Genomic DNA, 22789 nt, shown 5'->3' with positions numbered 1-22789 from the left:
TAGCTATGCCAGCAGAACATCAACCTACACCCAAAGCTTGCCTAGCTACATTAACAGTACACCCATCTTCACTGACAGCTTTATCAATGGAACACCTAACTACACTTACAGAATGGAACACCTAACTACACTTACAGAAAGACCCAACTCCACCAACAACACCCAACTCCACCAAAACATGCCTAATTTTGTCAACAGAACACCCATCTCCACCCACAGCATGTAAAGCTATACCAACAGAACACCCAACTTTATTCATGCCATGCCTTGCTATGCCAACTGAATACTCAACAATATTTATAGAATGCCTAGCTACACAAAGACAACACCCAGCTCCACCCTGCAATATTGATTCAACTCCACTTTTTAATTAATCCCTTTTTGGGGACATTAAGTTTTACGTTTATATTCCAATGAAAATAACATTCATTAGTTAGAACTTTGGTGTGTATTATTGATAATAATGTTCAACTGAAATAGATAATCACTTTAAATTGTACTGTATGCTGTATATTGATTTATCTTCTGCATGATATAAATATTAAACTTCAAAAGGAATACATTAGAATTAGCAGTGCTTTTGATTGCAAATTGCTCATTGACTCTGAGGAATTTAATCTAAAGAAAATGAAATGTACCAGATGTTACTGTATACTGCACAAATGTGAGAAGATTGTCTAATGTCATTGCAGTGAAAATATTGCATTCTTTTTACAACATTGTCTGTTTTATGTCTTTTCCTGCTATTTTATTAATTTGTCACCACATATTATTGTCTTATTTTGAAATACACATACTACTATAGCATGGCTACTACTCACTGTGCTATTGCAATTCCTCTTGTACCTGCAGCACTCTATAAAGTTGTTCTCTTATTTTAACTCATTACTAGGGTGACCATATTGCTGTTGGGACGCATATAAAAAATACATATGTCAGGGCTGTTTTCAGGGCTGTTTAAATAAATGTTTTGTATAAGAACCCTGACATATGTATTTTTCATATCTTTCCCTTTTTAAAGCGGCAATATGGTGACCCTACTCATAACAGAATTAAGCTGACAAAGCTCTGCATTTTATACTGGGTGCCGCCATCCTGTTGTGCGCATATTCTTGCATCCTTTGATAGAAGCAGAGCACTTTCACAGATCTGTGATCTTACTGGGTTTTTGACAGCTGTACCTTGCACTTCAGTTTAGCTCACGTACACCTAGATTACGAGTTTTGTGCTAAACAGGGTGTGAAGCGAACGCAACAAAAGTTGCGTTATTTCATTCTCTATAGTGCTGCCATCACGAGTTTCTGAAAAGCCTCCTTGTGTGCGATATGGTGGCGTTAAGCTCCATACCGCACAAAATCCAAGGGCTGCTTTGACGTGCTCATGCACACTTTCCCCCATAGACATCAATGGGGAGAGAGTGTCAGAAAAAAACCTAACACCTGAAGTGCAGAATGAAGATCGCCGTAACGCAACCCCATTGATGTCTATGGGGAAAAAAAGTTATGTTTAAACCTAACACCCTAACATAAACCCCAAGTCGAAACACCCCTAATCTGCTGCCCTGACATCGCCGACACTAAAAAAAGTTAAATTATTAACCCCTAATCTGCCGCTCCCGACATCGCTGCCACTAATAAAAGTTATTAACCCCTATTCCGCCACTCCACAACATCGCCGCCACTATAATAAAGTTATTAACCCCTATTCCCTAGCACCCCGACATCTCCGCCACTAAATAAAGCTATTAACCGTATTCCGCCGCTCCCCGACATCGCTGCCACTAAAAAGTTATTAACCCCTAAACCTCTGTCCTCCCACAACTCTGCCTCTGAATAAACCTATTAACCCCTAAACCTCCGGCCCACATCGCAAAACACTAAATTAAACTATTAACCCCTAAACCTAACACCCCCCCTAACTTTAAATTAAAAATTACAATATAACTATAACTATCTTTAAATAAATAAAAACTTACCTGTGAAATAAAAATAAACCTAATATTAAACTATATTATATATTAACCTTACTATTCTAATAAAATAAAAATACTACTAATTAAAATATCTAATTTACAAATTTAAAAAAAAACTAACACTATGAAAAAAATTAAAAAATCTAAATTACAACTAAAAAAAAACAAATCCTACGAAAAATTTAAAAAATCAAAGTTTACCAAAAATAATAAACACTAAAATTACGAAAATAAAAAACACTAAGATTACAAAAAAATAAACGGAATGATCAAAAATGAAAACAATTACACCTAATCGGATAGCCCTATAAAAATAAAAAAGCCCCCCAAAATAAAAACAGCCCCTAGCCTACAATAAACTACCAATAGCCCTTAAAAGGGCCTTTTGTAGGGCATTGCCCTAAAGAAATCAGCTTTTTTACCTGTTAATACAAAGTCCCCCCAACAGTAAAACCCACCACCCAACCAATCCCCCAAAATAAAAAACCTAATTAAAAAAAAAAACCTAAGCTACCCATCACCCCTAAAGGGGCAATTGTATGGGCATTGCCCATAAAAGGGCATTTAGCGCTTTTTCAAGTGCCCATCCCTAATCTAAAAAAAGCTTAACTCAACCATATTGCACGCACAAGGAGGCTTTTCAGAAACTTGTAATGGTAGTGCTATGGAGGGTAAAATAACGCATCTTTTGTTGCTTTCGCTTCGCACCCTGTTTAGCGCAAAACTCATAATCTAGGAGTTAGATTTTTTACATTTTTCATAAGATTTTATTTAAGTTGTAATTTAGATTTTTTTTTGTAGTGTTAGGTTTTTTAAATTTGTAATTTAGATATTTTAATTGGTAGTTTTTTTTTTTATTAGAATAGTAAGTTTAGGTTAATTTATAGTTTAATGTTAGGTTTATATTTATTTTACAGGTAAGTTTTTATTTATTTAAATAGAGTTATATTGTAATTTTAATTTAAAGTTGGAGGTGTTAGGCTTAGGGGTTAATAGTATAATTTAATGTTTTGCGATGTGGGGGGCCGGCAGTTTAGGGGTTAATAGGTTTATTTAGTGGCGGCGATGTTGGGGAGCAGCAGAATAGGGGTTAATAAATTTATTATAGTGGCAGTGATGTCGAAGAACGACTGAATAGGGATTAATAATTTTTATTAGTGTCGGCGTTGTTGGTGGGCGGCAGATTAGGGGTTAATAACTTTATTTAATAGATGTGATGTGGGTGGGTGGCAGATTAGGGGTTAATAAGTTTAATATAGTGTTTGCTATGTGAGAGGGTGGCGGTTTAAGGGTTAATAGGTAGCTTATGGGTGTATTAGTGTACTTTGTAACACATTAGTTATGAGTTTTGTGAAACATTTTTGTTACACAAAATCCATAACTACTGCTTTCAGACGGCGGTATCGATCGTGTCGGTATAGGCTGTATAGGCTGTAACGCAAGCATTTTTTTAAGTGCAGGATTGATGTTGCGTTACAGGCTAAAATGCTTGCGGTATAGCAATACCGACACGACTCCCAATAGTGTGCTCCTGCTTTTACGCTGAAATTGCCATTTTTAAGCGTTAAAAGCCGCAATGCAAAACTCATAATCTAGGTGATAATAAATAATAAAGTGGAAATGTTACATTTTTGCTGTTTTTTGCACAGTTTAAAACTTATATAACAAACATAAGTTCCAAGATGGCGGAACCCAGTGTGAAGATGCATATCTTTATTAACTAATACTTGTAAGGGGTTAAAATAGGCAGAGGAGAAAAAATAATAGCACTGTGAGTTGTAACCCTGCTACTGTATTTGTACCCAGCAGATTAATGTCCTTTTAATAATGTAATAGATTTGATAGGTTAGAATGTGCCCGCCTGCTAAAGTAGGAAGATGAGCGGACTGTTTCCTAATTTTTTGACTGCACATTAGTACACCTAGCCCTAAGTGTTCACAGAAATTTACAAACAGCTAAATATTGAGCATTAGTGGTTTTAGTTGTGCTAAATAATTATTAGAAATCATATTGTTTATATTTTTTATTTCTATGTAGAGTTTGTTTCCTGAACCATTGTCTATGCAGAGCACATCAATGCAGGTCCTGAAGACACTCTGGGAGAAGACACAATTAAAGGGAGCTCATAGTTTTGAAGCCTCAATAATCCAGTCTATGTTTCCCCACAAAAAGGTGATTTTATACCAAACTGAAAAACAATGCAAATGTTACTAATGAAAACATAAAAAACATTAAATTATTTTGTGTGCAGACCTTTTGCTTTTTATAACCGATAATAATAATAATAATAATAATAATAATAGTAACTAATGGATAATTGTATAAAATGTTTTAATGTTTCTTTAATAGAATTTAGTGAATTATGACCTAGATTACAAGTGAAGCATACAAATGTTAGTGCTATGGCAATTCATGGCACTTCAATTTTAACTTCTAGATTACAAATGGAAAGCAAAATGTTAGAGCTTGAGTGAAAGCATAGGTCTGCTTACAAATAAAGGTCCAATATAGTAGAGGAGAGAACAGCACAACAATGGAGGGGTGCACAAAGGATCTGAGGGCACTGCAGAGTCCCCAAATAATATGTGAACACAAGTAAGGAAATCCTTTTATGGCAATTTATTGATACAAAGTAACAACGTTTCGGGGTCACAGCCCCTTATTCATGCTTGATACTTCAATAGTTACACAATTACCTTTTAAACCTTATACTTTGGCACCAATGCACCTGGTGTGGTTTCTCTAGCTCCATCTACTGGCAGCCTATCAATATTACATTCAATAGAAAACTTTATTACACATATATATACATATATTAAAAACATTAGACCGTAATGGTCAATACTAAATCCTAGAAATAGATGCTGATAGATTTACTATATGGGTCATTACATTTTATATAGTATAACAGGACTGAAGAAACAGTAATTTAGAAATAGCAAGATAGGTCATAATCTCTATTAAGGCCCCTAGGGGCCAAAGTCTCCAATTTGTGGATCCACCACATTTCCTTTTGTTTAAGGAGACGCTCCATGTCTAGACCACTCCTATTGGGCTTAATGTGATCTATAACCTGTTATCTAAGAGCTCGCTTCCATTGAGTCATTAAAAATGGAGCCGTAAGCTACTGAAGCGGACGACAGCTAAAAGTAATTTACGAATCCATTTTAGTACCAGGTTTCCATTGAAAAGATTAGCGTGTTGCGCGCAGTCACTCTTTTCGGCCGTACGTAAGTTTGCGCTGCCAACCGATGTAAGATTAGACAAAAAGCGCGCCATAACAAGTGCATTGCCATGGTAACCTGACCTCTGTCTATAAGAATAATGGTTTATTGCGCTCTTTACCTGTGATTGCCTCTAGAGAGAAAGACACAGGAGCTAGGTGCATTGGTAGGAGTTTTGGGGTTTTGAAAATTATTTGAGAGTTAGTGGAGAGTTTGATATTTTATTTTCATATATTCTTATTGTAGGCTTCATATAATATTAGGAACACACACACATCCATACATTACTTAATTAACACAAATTAGTTTATACAAACACACACACACACACTTTTATTTGATACAAACACATTCACATCTTTTTTCATTTCATTAAACCTCATATCCCCATCTTCCTTTATTACTCCTTTCATTAACTCCCTTATCCCAGTTCCCATCCCCCCTTTGACTACCCTTCCCTTCCTCACTATATAACTTTTTTTTCATTTATACATTTTGCCCATCCTTTTTTTTTACATCCCATATTTTTTTTTTCATTTGACTATATAGCCCATCCCTTTCTTCATTTGCATCCCTTATTATTTTTCTCTAATTTTGTTATAATCCTTTTTTTTTATATTTTTTCATTTACATCCCTTTGTTTATTTTCACAGCCACATTTTTTATTTATTTGGAGGGATATAGAATAGAGATAGTTAGGGTCAAGATAGGTTAGGTAGTTAGTTTTGGGGATATTTATTTTAGGGTTTAGATAGGTGAATTAGTGTAGTTAGGTAAGCTAGGGACTTTAGTGTTAGGTTAGAGTTAGGGAGAAAGGGATGGATAGGCCTAGTGGAGTTGGGAAGGGGGTGGCTAGGGGGAGGGCAGTGGAGAGGGTGGATAGAGGGAGGGGGGAAGTAGGGAGTAGTATGGGCAGGACTAGGGGCCAAGGTTTGGGTGGAGGATTTGTCCTTCCTCAAACCCTGGCAGAGGAGGGAAGGAGAGAGGGTGGAAGATGAGTGGAGGTGGGAGGAGTGAGGAGGAGTCAGCCTCAACTAGGCAACCAAAGAAAAGGGAGAGTGGGGCAGACTGTGGCAAGTGGGGGTGGGGGTGGGGCTGGTGGTAGTCTGTCACAGCCTGCAGGGACAGAGTAGGTAGAGAGGGCTGGTCCCCAGTCACGGGAGGGAGACTCTGTGTCTGCTGGCCCTTCAGATGTGAAGGGCAGGCTTAGAGAGGAGAGGTACTCTGAGGAGGAGAAGGAGGCTCTTGTTGATTCCTACTTGGAGAGGACACCTCAGCTGGAGAACCCTAACCTGAGGGCAGGTGTTCGGAATAAGCTGTGAGAGGAGATTCGAGTGACAGTCAGCTGCTTAGGACGTAATCGTTCTACTGCCAGCATAAAACACCGATATCATGACTGCAGGAGGGAAACAAAAGATGGCACAGCAGGCCAAATACGTACGTGGGACAGGTGGTGGTCCTAGCAAGTGAATTCACCTAAAGTCATGGGAGGAGATGCTGTCCAATGTCATCTCGGGTGAAGCTGTCCTAGGATGTAAGGGGACAATGGACACATCAGTGCCAGCTGAAGAGGTCCATGAAGGTGAATATTAAATATCATATGTAATAAATGTTTTATTTCTAACAAATATATGTTATCATCAGAAATATATATTGGCTTTGTTTTTTAAAATATCAATGTAATCATACATATGTGTAATACAGAATATAGCATGTTCATATTTTATATATGTTTAGTAATCAATTGTGTTCAAGCATCACTGGAAAACAAACTTAGGTAGGATGAGTACAAGTAATGTTTTACATGGTTCAAAGTCTGATTTGCACATTAACTTAAAGTGATAGTAAACCCAGGGGTCGATCCGATAAAAATCGTCGCCCGCAAAAGTCAGTGACGCCAATATTTGGGTGGGTTAGGTATCACATATACGGCGTAACCTAGAAGTTACGCGCGTATATTTCTGCCGTCGCCCGTAGTTTTTTGGGCCATAGGCAGGTATACCAAACCAGCGCAGTTTGGTATCCAATATACAGCGTAAGGACTTACGTGGCGAAAATGGAGAAATCTTACTCCATTTTCACCTCGCCACAAAAAGCAGCCGTAAGAAGCCTTACGCTGAGTATTGGAGCCCCGTAACTCCCTAAACTAGCTGCTAAATAAACCTAACACCTAACGCATGCGCAATGTCTATCTCCCTGTCAACCGCAATCCCCCGCCGCAATCCCTAATAAAGTATTTAACCCCTAAACCGCCACTCACGGACCCCACCGCCATCTACATAAACTAACCCCCTACTGTGAGCCCCTAAAACCGCCACCATCTAACTGATCTATCCCCTAATGTGAACCCCTTACACCACCGCCATCTACCTTATCTATCCCCTAATCTGACCCCTTACACCGCCGCCACCTATATAAAAAATATTAACCCCTAATCTAATCCCCCTATACCGCAGCCAGCTATATTAATATTATTAACCCCTAATCTAATCCCCCTAAAATAATTACCTCTATTACCAGCCCTTAAAAGGGCCTTTTGCAGGGCTTTGCCCCAAAGTAAACAGCTCTTTTGCCCTATAACCTGCCCTCCCTACACCGCCGCCACCTATATTAATAGTATTAACCCCTAATGTAAGCCCCTTACACCGCTGCCATCTATATTAAAATTATTAACCCCTAATTTAATCTACCTACCCCGCCGCCAGCTATATTATCTATATTAACCCTAAGTATATTATAGTTAATATAGTTATTACATTATATATATTAACTATATTAACCCTAATTATATTAGGGTTAATATAGTTAATATAGTTACTATAGTATTTATATAAACTATATTAACTTTATCTAACCCTAACACCCCTAACTAAATTCTTATTAAATAAATCTAATTCATATTATAAACTAAAATATTCCTATTTAAATCTAAATACTTACCTATAAAATAAACTCTAAGATAGCTACAATGTAATTAATAATTACATTGTAGCTATGTTAGGGTTTATACTTATTTTACAGGTAAATTGTTAATTATTTTAACTAGGTATAATAGCTATTAAATAGTTATTAACTATTTAATATCTACCTAGTTAAAATAATTACCAATTTACCTGTAAAATAAATCCTAACCTAAGTTACAAATACACCTACACTATCAATAAATTAAATAAACTACAAATATCTATCTAAAAATACAATTAAATAAACTAAACTAAATTACAAAAAAAAACAAACACTAAATTACAAAAAATAAAAAAAGATTACAAGATTTTTAAGCTAATTACACCTATTCTAAGCCCCCTAATAAAATAATAAAGCCCCCCAAAATAAAAAAATTCCCTACCCTATTCTAAATTAAAAAAAGTTCAAAGCTCTTTTACCTTACCAGCCCTTAAAAGGGCCATTAGCTTGGATTTTATGGCGTCCTTTTGACCCTGTATCGACCTGTCGGATATGGCCAAAAGGATGCCATAAAATCCACGCTGGAGATCGCAAACAGAGGGTGACCGGTAAAGTATATCTGCTTGTAATTACGTATCCTGCACTGAACTTTGCAGCACTGAGAGTGTACATTTTTCAAATGCAACTAGTTTGTACACGGAATCACGATTGAATGTGTTTTGGAGCTACCCTTCCACTTGCTTGCTAACAAAAACTGTTTACAAACAACTAGTAACTTTTATTTCAAGCACACGAACCATTCTTATGCATATTAATGCGGAAATCTTACAATAAGCAAATTTGACATCAGTAACTGCTGAGCTCTATTAAGATAAAAGGTAGAGAAAAAAACACAGAGGAGTGAACAATACAAATTGCAACATTGTAGAGTGTACTGCAATTAAACAAGTGACTTGCAACTTTGTAAAGGTGGAGTGCTACTATTTTCAACCAAGTATAGCATACTTTTCTTTGAAGGCTTTTATTATTGAGGAGGCGGAGACGTCCTCTGTTTCCTGTCCAGATAGCCATTTGTATTTATGAATGGTTTCCCTACGAATGATTTATCTATGAATGGTTTTTATTTTTGATTGTTTATATATGTATAAATAACACTAGTATAGTATGCATATGTATGTATTGAATCGAGAATTTGTCTAATTAAATATCAACTTATTTTACTCGTATGTATTTTACATTTATTTAATTTAACACATTTGACCAATTGATTAACATCCCTAGCTATCCTATATTTATATAGGTGAAGCGCTGTTTATATTTTTTCTTTGATCTTTATTTTTAGAATATTTGTGAGATTATTCTATTAAACAGCTCACAGGGTGTAAGTAAGGCGCTTCTTATATAACAGTTCTGAATCTTAAGCTTTACATTCTTGCTTCTCAAATAAAGATACCAAGAGAAGGAAGGAAATAGGAGTAAAATATAAAGTTGCCTAAAATTGCATGCTCTGTCTGAATCATGAAAGTTTAATTTTTACTTTACTGCCCCTTTAAGTGCATCTTAACATAGTTGTAGTGGATATAATCATCCTGATTTCTGGAGTGGCTATCTGCTCAAACAAGCAAGGGTATAGATTTTAATTCTTTCTATCTACAGTATATCATATATATGTACTATGTGTAATACAAAGAGTCGCTTGGAGGTACAATCTTTAAATATACACCTCTGGTTAAATATGTTTAAGTTTATACAGAAATAATATATATATATGTATATATATATATATATATATATATATATAAAACTATATCTATATATTTTATTTTCAAATGTTATATGTTTCATCAGATTAATTAATTATAACAATTTATTTTTCAGAATCGGAACATGAGTATGAGTCCTCAACAAGACCGGAGGCCAATGATTTTCCGGAATTCAGTGAGGAGGAGGAGGAGGGGGATGTTATTGAAGCTGGATACTCCTACCTCAGCATGCTTGAAGGGGATGAGCAACAGCCACTGGCCTATGAGGTTGAAAATGTTCCTGCCCCATCCCCATATTCATCTGGGAGGACATATCATCAGATGCATTCTCCACCACCACAGCATTATCAGATGCATCCTTCACTACCACAGCATCAGCAGATGTATCCTCCACCGCAGCATCAGCAGATGCATCCTCCACCACAGCATCAGCAGATGCATCCTCCACTGCAATATCAGCAGATGCATCCTCCACCGCAGCATCTGTACTATATGCCACCTCAACAGCAGATTCAGCATCCTCCCATGGCACAATAAATGCCGCTGCCACCACCACCACAACAACAATCACCACCACCACCACCCACCAATGTCTGTCCTCAATTGGATATTGAGCCACCCACACAGTCCCCAAGACTGAGTGACGACAACCCCACACAGAGCCAGGAATATGTGCCGGAGACACCTATGGAGCCACAAGTCCCCCCCCATGGAATCCAATAGCCCCGCACAGTCCCAGCAGGATGCTCTACTGAGGCTCATCCACAGGGAGCTTAGGCTTACTAGGCTCCAGCAGCAGCATGATTTCAGGAGGCTATAGAGCCAGATGGATATACATAATGCCTCACTCGTCCGCTTGGCATAGGCAGTGGAGAGGCTTGCAGATAGGCCGCAAACTCCCTACTCACTCGCATCCTCCGTTATCTCCCTGCAGGACCCTGAATCACATGTTTTAGCTGGTGTGCGTTGCACAAGACGCCACACTTCCATCCCAAGTACCTCTCCTCCAAAGGCCAAATCCTGCCGCAGGCATTAAAAAATATTTTTCTTTTTAAATTATTTCCAGATATATAATATCTAATTTTTTGTATGAAGCACTTTTTTAAGTGCGATTTCCATCTCATAAATATGCATATATTTTTCTAATCAAAATTAGAAAATATATTTCCAAATTGTTTTAATAGCTGTTTATTTTCAAAACATTAACAACTTTATTCATTTTTATTTCACATGATGTCGATTAATATTCAGGTGTACATTCTTAATAAATGTTTGTGTACTTCTATCGAGTATGTTATGCCATTTAAGAATACTTGAGGATACGTGTCTGAAATCAATACAGTATATGCTATCTAACATTAGTCAACGTGGCATGTGTAAATGCTATAATTAATATTCCACAAGCATATGTTGTTTGCTCCTTCAGATGAAGCTAATAAGGGTTATCCAGTTGTAGAAGAGTTGTAAAGTAAATACTCCTTCCTGTTGATATGGCCAAATACCTTGCATTCATGCTTATAGTCATATGTGAAATGTAATATCTGAAACCTATACCTATCATTGACTAATGCACTCCTTTTTGTCAAGAATATTATTAAATATTTAGACTGATTAGAGAAATGCATCTCTATGATATTTAAGCACTGATGTATGCATTGCACAACATATATGTGATTGCCATGATATAGAGGTGATTAATACATTTTAATTGACATCATATAAACAGACACAGACTCTCCCTGGGACCAATGCACAATGCATTTTTAAATTTTTTCAATAACTCCATGTTAAAGGCAATACTTCAAATCTCTTGAAGTATGTAATATTTAGCACTTAGGTATTTTGTAGACATGTGCATTTCGATTCGTTCCGAATCCAAATTCGGATGAATTTGTCAAATTCGGAGATTCGCATTGATTCGAATTTCCAAATTACGGTAGTACCAAATCTACCGAATAAATCCAAATTAGTTTGGATTTATTTGGTAGCGTTGGATGGCCATGGATTACACTAGTATTGTACAGTATATTAGGTTATATCACTTTGCTATGGGTTACACCTAATATACAGTACATAATACTAGTCTAATACACAGCACATCCCACCTAATACATACCGAAATTCAGAATTTCCGAATCGAACCGAATCGAACCAAATCCAGACGAATTTATTCGAATTTGAATGAATCCGAAACAAATTCATTCGAATTTTTCCGAATTTGAATCGATCCAAACCGAAATTAGAAAAATTCCGAATTGATCCGAACTGAAACAAATTTTTCGATCATGCACAAGTCTAAATAGTCTAAATATTGCATATGTATTCTCTGCTTTAGCAGACATGATATTACATATATTTTATAAATATTAGTACTATGCCACATTATACTTTAATGTGTCATCGTTTTGTATTGAATAAATATGTTCAATGATTTCACATTGAAAATTACATTTGAGTGAGGGTAAATCTGTAATAATAAAACTCTTCTTCATGATAAACAACTTATTTCCTTTAACTTATTTTTCTATATTATTTTCTATCAGGTATCCATGCCATTCAAGTGGGCAATCTCAGGGGATTGTATGTATTGATAATGTTTTGTCTCTTTGAAATGAGCATCTGATATATTTCTTAAAGGGATAGTCTATTCAAAATAAAACTCCAGAATCAGAGCATGCAGTATTTATATACTAAAATATGTAATCCTATAATCTTTTTAACTTCATTATCATCTGTAATTTTGTAAAACAGGAATGTTAGCTTAGGAATCTACCCATTTTGATTCTGCACATGGGGAGCACTTGATGTTTGTTGTCTAAATGTAGGCAACAATCAGCAAATGCAACACAGGTACTGAACATTAAATGGAACAGCTCCTAAACTTAAATACATGATTGAAATAAGAAACATAACAAAATTAAATTGATTATTAGAACATATGTAAGTTGATTGGAATTGAATGATTTATCTGATTCATGAATGTTTAATTGTGAATACACTATCCCTTTAATTTAAATTGACATAACACAAATATTTGATTGCATTATTTTGCAAGAACATATATATTTTCACAAAAATAAAATATAATTATATGGTTTATATAGGTCAAAGACGTATATACAATAATCATACATACTGTATATACATGTAGGGGAAGATTATTATTAGATATAATTATATTTCTATATGTATTGAGAATATATATAGCATCCCTGGGCAAAGGTTGCATTTTGAATAGGTAGATATATGCTTACATATATTATTCTATGTACATACATATTGATATTTCTATGAAAACATGGGTGCAAATATTCCTATAGATAGGAGCAATAAATGTAGCATATATAATGTTATTTTTACATTGAAACACTCATAAATGTTTTTGTGATTTGCAATTTCAATGAGAAACAGGCCTCAAAAAGCTTTTTTTTCCTCCTTTACACTAGTAGAGCTGGGTGTAATATTTCTCAATGTATCGACAGCCTCCGACAGTGTATTAACGGTTAGCGCTTTCATTGGAAACCTGGTATAATTTATCGATTAACGGCTTCTATTACTTTCTATGGGACACGAAGATCTTTTCGGCAGCCAAAGTCCGGCTGCCGATATTGAGGTATAATGTGACATTGGAAACAGTCAATAAACGATATTGCTTTCGACAGCATATTTAACGGTTTGCGAGTGCATGCAAACCGAATTACGACTCAATGGAAGCGAGCTCTAAGTTGGCTAATACTGTGCCCTTTTTCAAGGAAGTGTTTAGAGAGGGGAGCCTCAAGATTCTTACATCTGATTTTAGAGCGATGTTGGCTCATTCTATCCCTGGCCTTATGGGTCGTCTCCCCGATGTATATCATGAAACAAGGACATTTAATTAAATAGATCACATAAGTGGTCTCACAGGTAAAATAGCCTCTTATGCCATATTTTTTACCACTATGTGGGTGATGAAAATTTGTACCTCTTATTATAGAATTGCAACTCATGCAGTTTAAACCCAGAGTGGTTTGTTTAGGGGGATAACCTTTGCCAATGGCAAATAAATTCACTGATAGAGGTTATCCCCCTAAACTTTTAGATACAACTATAGAGACATTACACAAAACTAAAGAAATAACACATAGGAATAAGGAAAACAGAATGGTATTTGTCAGCCAGTACAATCCATTAATTGATAAAATTGCTAGTCTTATTAGACAGAATTGGCATATCCTTAAGGAATGCAACAAGGGAGTAGTCCAATTTGAAGAACCCCCATTAATGGCCCATAAAAAGGGTAAAGAACTTTAGAGATCATCTCATAAGGACAGATATAGGACCTGGAAAGGAACTAAAACAAACCACTCTGGGTGGCAAGAAAACAGGAACATTTACATGTTTAAATTGCATGAGTTGCAATTCTATAATAAGGGGTACAAATTTTCCTCACCCACATAGTGGTAAAAAATATGGCGTTAGATGCTATTTTACCTGTGAGACCACTTATGTTATCTATTTAATTAAATGTCCTTGTTCTATGGTGTACATCGGGGAGACAACCTGTAAGGTCAGGGATAGAATGAGCCAACATCGCTCTAATATCAGATTTAAGAATCTTGAGGCTCCCCTCTCTAAACACTTCCTTGAAAAAGGGCAAAATATTAGCCAACTAAGATGGCAGGTTATAGATCACATTAAGCCCAATAGGAATGGTCTAGACAGGGAGCATGTCCTTAAACAAAAGGAAATGTTGTGGATCCACAAATTGGAAATTTTGGCCCCTAGGGGCCTTAATAGAGATTACGACCTATCTTGCTATTTCTAAATTACTGTTTCTTCAGTCCTGTTATACTATATAAAGTATAATGACCCATATAGTAAATCTATCAGCATCTATTTCTAGGTTTTAATATTGACCATTACGGTCTAATGTCTTTAATATATGTATATATATATATATATATATATAATAAAGTTTTCTGATGAATGTAATATTGATAGGCTGCCAGTAGATGGACCTAGAGATTCCACACCAGGTGCATTGGCGCCAAAGTAAAATGTTTTAAAGGTAACTATTAAAGTATCAAGCATGAATAAGGGGCTGTGACCGCAAAACGTCGCTACTTTGTACAAATAAAGGTCAGATAGTGTGGCTGCACTAAATCCCTCATCTAAAAGACTTCTAAAAAAAAATAAAAAAAATATTTAAAAAAAGTTTCTAGTTTAGACTGAAAACCACATACAAGTTTTTATTGTCACCTAAACAAATTTGTAGCTTTGTTTGCAAACCACATGAAAGTTTTTTTTTATTTTGCAAGTTATGTAAAACTGCATGTAGGAAAGATCTGTGATCTGAAGAATGAAGAATCAGTGCTATAAAACAAATGGAGATCATTTGAGTGTGTGTGTCTTTGCTTTGTTTGCCTTCTGCTTACAATTAACTTCTGTAGCAAGCGAAAGGAGAATTTTTGTAGCATAAACAAGTGCAGATTTACTTCTTGGAACATCCATTACAGAATATACCTAGGTAGCTCAGAATTTTATGTTAGACTCACTTAATAATTAAACAGCTTTTAATTCAAATATATTTATGCATGAGAAAAAGTTTAATGTGTTTTAGTAATCATCTTTCATATACATAATACAAATAAATTGGGGATAATACCCCTTAGTGAAATGTTAATTTATTAATTTATTTACACATTTTAAATCTTACTTGTTTTAATAGAATTTACTAATGAACTTTAAAAAAATAAAATCGGTAAGGACACTAAACACAATTTTTTTCTTTCATGATTCAGAGCATGCAATTTTAAGCAACTTTCTAATTTACTCCTATTATCAATTTTTCTTTGTTCCCATGCTATCTTTATTTGAAAAAGAAGGCATATTAGCTATTTTTTGGTTCAGACCCTGGAAAGCACTTGTTTATTGGTGGGTGAATTTATCCATAAATCAGCAAGAACAACCCAGGTTGTTTACAAAAAATGGGCCGGCATCTAAACTTACATTTTTGCTTTTCAAATAAAGGCCTAGATTACGAGTTTTGCGTTAGAGGCTATGCGGTGCTAACGAGCAGTTTTGTCTCACCGCTCACTCACCTGCAGCGCTGGTATTACGAGTTTTCAGAAACCAGTCGTTAAAAGACAAGAAGTGAGCGTTGAGCAAAATTTTGCTCATTACCGCACTCCAATACCAGTGCTGCTTAAGTCAGCGGTGAGCTGGTCGTACGTGCTTGTGCACGATTTCCCTATAGGAATCAACGGGGAGAGCCGGCTGAGAAAAAGTCTAACACCTGCAAAAAAGCAGCGTAAATCTCACTAACGCAGCCCCATTGATTCCTATGGGGAAATAAAATTTATGTCTACACCTAACACCCTAACATGAACCCCGAGTCTAAACACCCCTAATCTTACACTTATTAACCCCTAATATGCTGCCCCTGACATCGCCGACACCTGCATTATATTTATTAACCCCTAATCTGCCGCTCCGGACACCACCGCCACCTACATTATACTTATTAACCCCTAATCTGCTGCCCCCAACATCGCCGACACCTACATACTATTTATTAACCCCTAATCTGCCGCCCCCAATGTCGCTGCAACATACCTACACTTATTAACCCCTAATCTGCCGCCCCCAACATTGCTGCCACTATAATAAACATATTAACCCCTAAACCACCGCACTCACGCCTCGCAAACATTAGTTGAATATTATTAACGCCTAATCTGCCGCCCCCAATGTCGCCGACACTATACTAAATGTATAAACCCCTAAATCTAAGTCTAACCCTAACCCTAACACCCCCTAAATTAAATATAATTTAAATAAGTCTAAATAAAATTACTATCATTAACTAAATTATTTAAAACTAAATACTTACCTATAAAATAAACCCTAAGCTAGCTTCAATATAACTAATAGTTACATTGTAGCTAGCTTAGGGTTTATTTTTATTTTACAGGCAAGTTTGTATTTATTTTAACTATGTAGAATAGTTATTAAATATTTATTAACTATTTAATAACTACCTAGCTAAAATAAATACAAAAGTACCTGTAAAATAAAACCTAACCTAAGTTACAATAACACCTAACACTACACTATAATTAAATACATTTACAAAATTAAATACACAGGAATAAAAGGATATACTAGGCGCTGCTTTTAAATGGTGTATAAAATATCCTCTAATGAGTTGTGGTATTTACCTATACCTAATGGTAATATCCTAAATAAAGTGCACAATTGACATATAATATATAAAAATACAAATAAGTTCTTACAAATCTCAGTGATAAATGTCCATTAAAAGTCCATGTCCATTTCTGGTATTTAAAAAACAGGCAGCTCCTTAGAAAAGTCCCAAATGAACTTGATGCAGAAATCTAAGAAAATGAAGAAAAAAGAGCGCCCAAACGCATCTAAGTGCAGACAGTCTGTACAATATTTATTAACACAATAAACATATATCTCACATAAGAAACACACTCACAATTTGTAAAATTGTAACACACGATGTATAAAGTCACCCAGTGGGTTCTCCTTTCCTTCCGCTCCGATAGCGTTGCGTGTGACGTCAGTATCACGGTTGTCTATGGGTGTGTTGAGTTCTGACCAATCCGGTGGCAACTTCCGTGAGTCACTCCTCCGCTATTGGTTAGTTTGTGCTGGTTGTAGGAATTATTCTCCCCATTCACCGATATGTCTCTTTCACACCGGGATAAATAATGCTAGACCATAGATTGGCATATCATCACATAAAACATATATCCTCAGCCCGCTCGGTGTAATCCAATTTGAAAGATATACACAACAATATGCGGCCTCACTGGAGATGTATATTCACAACTGTTATGAGCAATGTGGATGCCCCCTCACTCGACGTACGTTTCGTTCCGTGCTGGAACTTTTTCAAGAGTGCTGGTAATCTCTGACTTCCTGCCTTTTATAGGAGGTGTCAGCCAATGTCTAATATTTAACTATTTAATTGCCTTCTATCCGTCTTTACAGAACTAGTAATACATGTTGAATATGGTACAATACAATGTCATTTACATCTGCTTATCAACAATATTGCATTATATGCACTTATTTCAATACATGTATGATAAATTAAAAGTTTAACAGATAAAATTCTATATGCTTACCTATAACTTCTTAAAAATCACTAATAATGATGTAAAATACATGGATCATCTAAAAAAATAATAAAAAACATTTTGATTTAAATATATAAATACTTTGGACATTTAAAAATATAACAATATGCAATAAAATATAAAACAGATATTCACACCTACTAATACCCTAAGTTAAAAAGGCTTGTATGTCTAAATCAATATTTAACCCTTGTGGGTAAAGACAATCCAACTTTTTTATCCAGAAGGTTTCTCGTTGTCGTAGTTTGAGCAGCCTATTGGTATCCCATATATTTGGAGGGACCCATTCTATAATTTTAATTTCTAAGACCTTAGGATCACAATTATGCATCTGTTTAAAATGCTGGGACACACTATGAGTTTCAAGCCCTTTCTCAATATTATTTAGATGTTCCCTAAAACGATACTTTATTTTTCTCTTCGTTCTACCTACATAGATATAATTGCATTTACACTTAAGGTGGTATACCACATGGGTGCTCATACAGGTACACCTATCCTTATTAGAAAACTTTCTTGAATTGTCAAAATTTTCAATCACATTGTGGTTGTTAGGTATATGGGGACACATTACACAATCTTTCTTTTTACATTTAAATGTACCTGTACTCATTCCCCAGTCTGACATCTTTACTGGTGGTTTACTCTAGAGTTTACTAGGTGCTAAGATGTTTTTTAAATCTCTATTCTTCCTAAACACCATTTCTGGTTTTTCTCCCAGTGATTTCCTTAGGATGGGGTCTAGTTGTAACACCTTTCAATGTTTGTTTAATATATCCTTAATCTTATAATGTTGGTTATTGTATTTCGTTATAAACAAAGGATTTTTATTCTCCGCTACATGATGTTTAGTAACTTTCTTGCTGTTTATTTTATCTAATAAATGTTTTCTATTCATCATATCCACCTTATTTTTCATTGTACAGAGGAGCTCGCTATTATACCCTTTATCTAAAAAATTTTTAGTTAAAATATCAGCTTCATGATTATAATCATTTTCATTTGTACAGTTGCGCCTGATGCGCTGGTATTGTCCAAGTGGTATATTATTTTTCCACCGTTTGTAGTGGCTACTTTTTGCATTTAAAAGACCATTTCTATCAGTTTCTTTTCTAAAATTCTTTACTGCTATTTTGTTATTATCCACAAATAGTGTTAGATCCAAGAAACTGATATCTGTCTTTGATTGTGTATATGTAAATTCTAGATTGTACTCATTACAATTGATATGTTTTATAAATCTCTCTATTTCTTGAGGTTCACCATCCCAAATCATAATAATATCATCTATGTACCTGTAATACATATATATATTGGACAGGTACGGGTTATTGTTCCATATTTTACATTCTTCAAAATTGGACATGTATAGATTCGCATACGATGGGACAAAGGTCGTCCCCATCGCTGTCCCCTGTATTTGTTTGTAAAATTTGTTTTCGAATAAAAAATAATTATGAGAGAGGATAAACTGAATGGACTCAGAGATGAACTTAGATTGAACCGCAGATATGTTTCCTTTTCGGCATTCCTCCTTAATTACTATTACACCCTTATTGTGGGGTATACTAGTGTACAATGCTGATACATCACAAGTTACACAACTAAAATTTGGCCTCCATTCTTTTCCTTCAAATTTGTTAATCACATCCACTGTATCTCTAATATAGGAAGGTATCACTTTCTGTTAACATATTGTCCCTTATTATGTTGCTGTTTATTAGCATTGACCATTTGACCCTTACCTCTATTGTCTCTATACGAATCTAAAGGATTATAATTATTTCCATTTTTATATGGTATATGGGTGCTTTTTTTAATTTTATTTGGATATTGATGCCTCACGTATAATCTCTGATTCTGATTATCAACTGGTATAGTTCTCATCTCCTGTGTGTTATTAGAAATGGTCCAACTATTACTAGATTCAGTCTGGTCTGACCTGCTAGAATTATCCTGTTGTTTGTAAGTGTACACCCTATCATTCCTAAAATCATCTAGGTCCCTCCTTAATTTTTTCAATTTATTTATTTCTAGTTCTTTAGCATATGAATTTATTTTGGTTTGTATGTTATCATTTAATTCCTTCCATTTACTGATACCTTGGAGGGGTTGTATTTTTTCTACAACTGTATCAATTTGTACTTTTAGATTTTCTAATTTATATTCCCTATATTTGATAAAAAAATTTATTAGGGTTATGGAGCATTTGTGTAAGGCTTGCTCCCACTCCATTTGATACTCTACCTCATCCAATTCAAAGGCAGGAAATGTAAAAAATCTTAACCCTCTTGGTACAATGTCATGTATAATATAGTTATCTAATAGTACCAGATCTTGCCACTCCTTGGCATCTTTACCCAACAATTTCTCTAGTTCTCTAAATAATTCCATGGGATTATCTACTTTTCCCACGTCATTATTACCAGTTAGCAAGTTACTGGGTCTTTGTCTACTAGATCTCAGGGAATTATTTCCAAATTTGTTTGTTTCCACATTAGTCTCTTCCATTGAAACAGAAGGATTCTCCATTTAATATAAATACAATATATGCTAGATAATATATCTGACTTGGACTATTATGCTGGATATAAAAACCAGTGATTATATATGTGATTCTACTGTGTATGTATAGCTGCAGCCCGTATTAGAATGGATTAGAATGGATTAGAATGGATCTAAATCTAGAGAGAACAACACTAACTCTGGTTACCAACTGAGAACATGGTCCCCTAGAGAACAAAGACGGGGTAATCAAAATAAGGGGCATTTTTTAGGAACTCCCCCCTGGCGACAAGGGGGCAAAACGGAATGGGGGGGGCGTATACAAAAGCCCTAGATACCCCAAGAAAACCAAAAAGACAATTAGAAGATATAGAGGTTGTAGAGGGGGAAACAAACAACGAAAAAAGAAACAGAAACGGTTGGAATTAGAAACAGGTCATCAGTTAATTTTTAATCTATCGGATAAAAAATTTACAGAAAATCAAATGAAATTATTATCGAAGGGATTAAATTTTGCCCCTATTTCACAGCCTAATCATTTTGAATTATTTATAGATGTACAGAGATACATTAGGAAATTGACTTTAAAGAGATATTACGATAAGATAAATTTGACTGACAATATGGAACTTAGTGATGAAGATATGATAACATTGGAGAATTTAGAAGTACTTGATAATGAAAATCTTACTCAAAATAAATGTAACAGTGATCTAGAGGAGGAATTATTGAATTGCTCTTTACATGAAGAAAATCACTCAGTAATGACCCATTGTCCCCTTAAGAGAAAATCCATCTTCTATCCACAGAATATGCAGAGTGAATTTATAAAAATCTTTAATAAATTGGTTTGTGAAGATATCAATAAATTATCATATGGAAAGAAATTTAGAAATGATAATCTAACTAAAGAAGAAAGAGCCTCTCTTAAAACTCTAACTGATGACTATGATGTAGTCTATAGGAATGCTGACAAGGGAGGCGGATTGGTTGTCCAAAACAGATGTGACTATTTGAAAGAGGCATATAAATTGTTGAGTAATAAAGATACTTATCAACCCTTAACGTCCAATCCAACTCAAAATTATAAGAAAGAAGTATTTGAATTTCTATGTAAGGCTAAGCAAGATGGAATATTAAATAAATTTGCATATTTATATGAAGCATGCCCTAAGGTGGCATGCTTCTATCATCTACCTAAAATGCATAAAGACGCAAGGGAACCACCTGGTAGGCCCATAGTATCAGGCATTGGGTCTCTGTGCGATAATATGTCAAAATATATTGATTACTTTTTGCAACCCCTAGTTAAAGTGATACCTACCTATATTAGAGATACTGTGGATGTGATTAACAAATTTGAAGGAAAAGAATGGAGGCCAAATTTTAGTTGGGTGACTTGTGATGTATCAGCATTGTACACTAGTATACCCCACAATAAGGGTGTAATAGTAATTATGGAGGAATGCCGAAAAGGAAACATATCTGCGGTTCAATCTAAGTTCATCTCTGAGTCCATTCAGTTTATCCTCTCTCATAATTATTTTTTATTCGAAAACAAATTTTACAAACAAATACAGGGGACAGCGATGGGGACAACCTTTGCCCCATCGTATGCGAATCTATACATGTCCAATTTTGAAGAATGTAAAATATGGAACAATAACCCGTACCTGTCCAATATATATATGTATTACAGGTACATAGATGATATTATTATGATTTGGGAGGGTGAACCTCAAGAAATAGAGAGATTTATAAAACATATCAATTGTAATGAGTACAATCTAGAATTTACCTATACACAATCAAAGACAGATATCAGTTTCTTGGATCTAACACTATTTGTGGATAATAACAAAATAGCAGTAAAGAATTTTAGAAAAGAAACTGATAGAAATGGTCTTTTAAATGCAAAAAGTGGCCACTACAAACGGTGGAAAAATAATATACCACTTGGACAATACCAGCGCATCAGGCGCAACTGTACAAATGAAAATGATTATAATCATGAAGCTGATATTTTAACTAAAAATATTTTAGATAAAGGGTATAATAGCGAGCTCCTCTGTACAATGAAAAATAAGGTGGATATGATGGATAGAAAACATTTATTAGATAAAATAAACAGCAAGAAAGTCACTAAACATCATGTAGCGGAGAATAAAAATCCTTTGTTTATAACGAAATACAATAACCAACATTATAAGATTAAGGATATATTAAACAAACATTAGAAGGTGTTACAACTAGACCCCATCCTAAGGAAAT

At 35.0% G+C, this 22789-nt stretch overlaps 1 protein-coding gene across 1 annotated transcript in view; it reads left to right on the top strand.

The window, feature by feature from the left end:
• VEPH1 (ventricular zone expressed PH domain containing 1) overlaps nucleotides 1-22789 on the top strand; it is a 971752-nt gene that overhangs the window by 737182 nt on the left and 211781 nt on the right. The window contains exon 16 of the mRNA XM_053711791.1: nucleotides 4010-4144. Within this exon, the coding sequence (XP_053567766.1) occupies nucleotides 4010-4144 (135 nt within the window). The remainder of the gene's footprint in view (nucleotides 1-4009; nucleotides 4145-22789) is intronic.

The sequence above is a fragment of the Bombina bombina genome, chromosome 4, assembly GCF_027579735.1.
Source record: "Bombina bombina isolate aBomBom1 chromosome 4, aBomBom1.pri, whole genome shotgun sequence".
Classification (NCBI taxonomy): Eukaryota; Metazoa; Chordata; class Amphibia; order Anura; family Bombinatoridae; genus Bombina; species Bombina bombina.
This window is presented reverse-complemented; position numbering and strand designations above follow the sequence as displayed.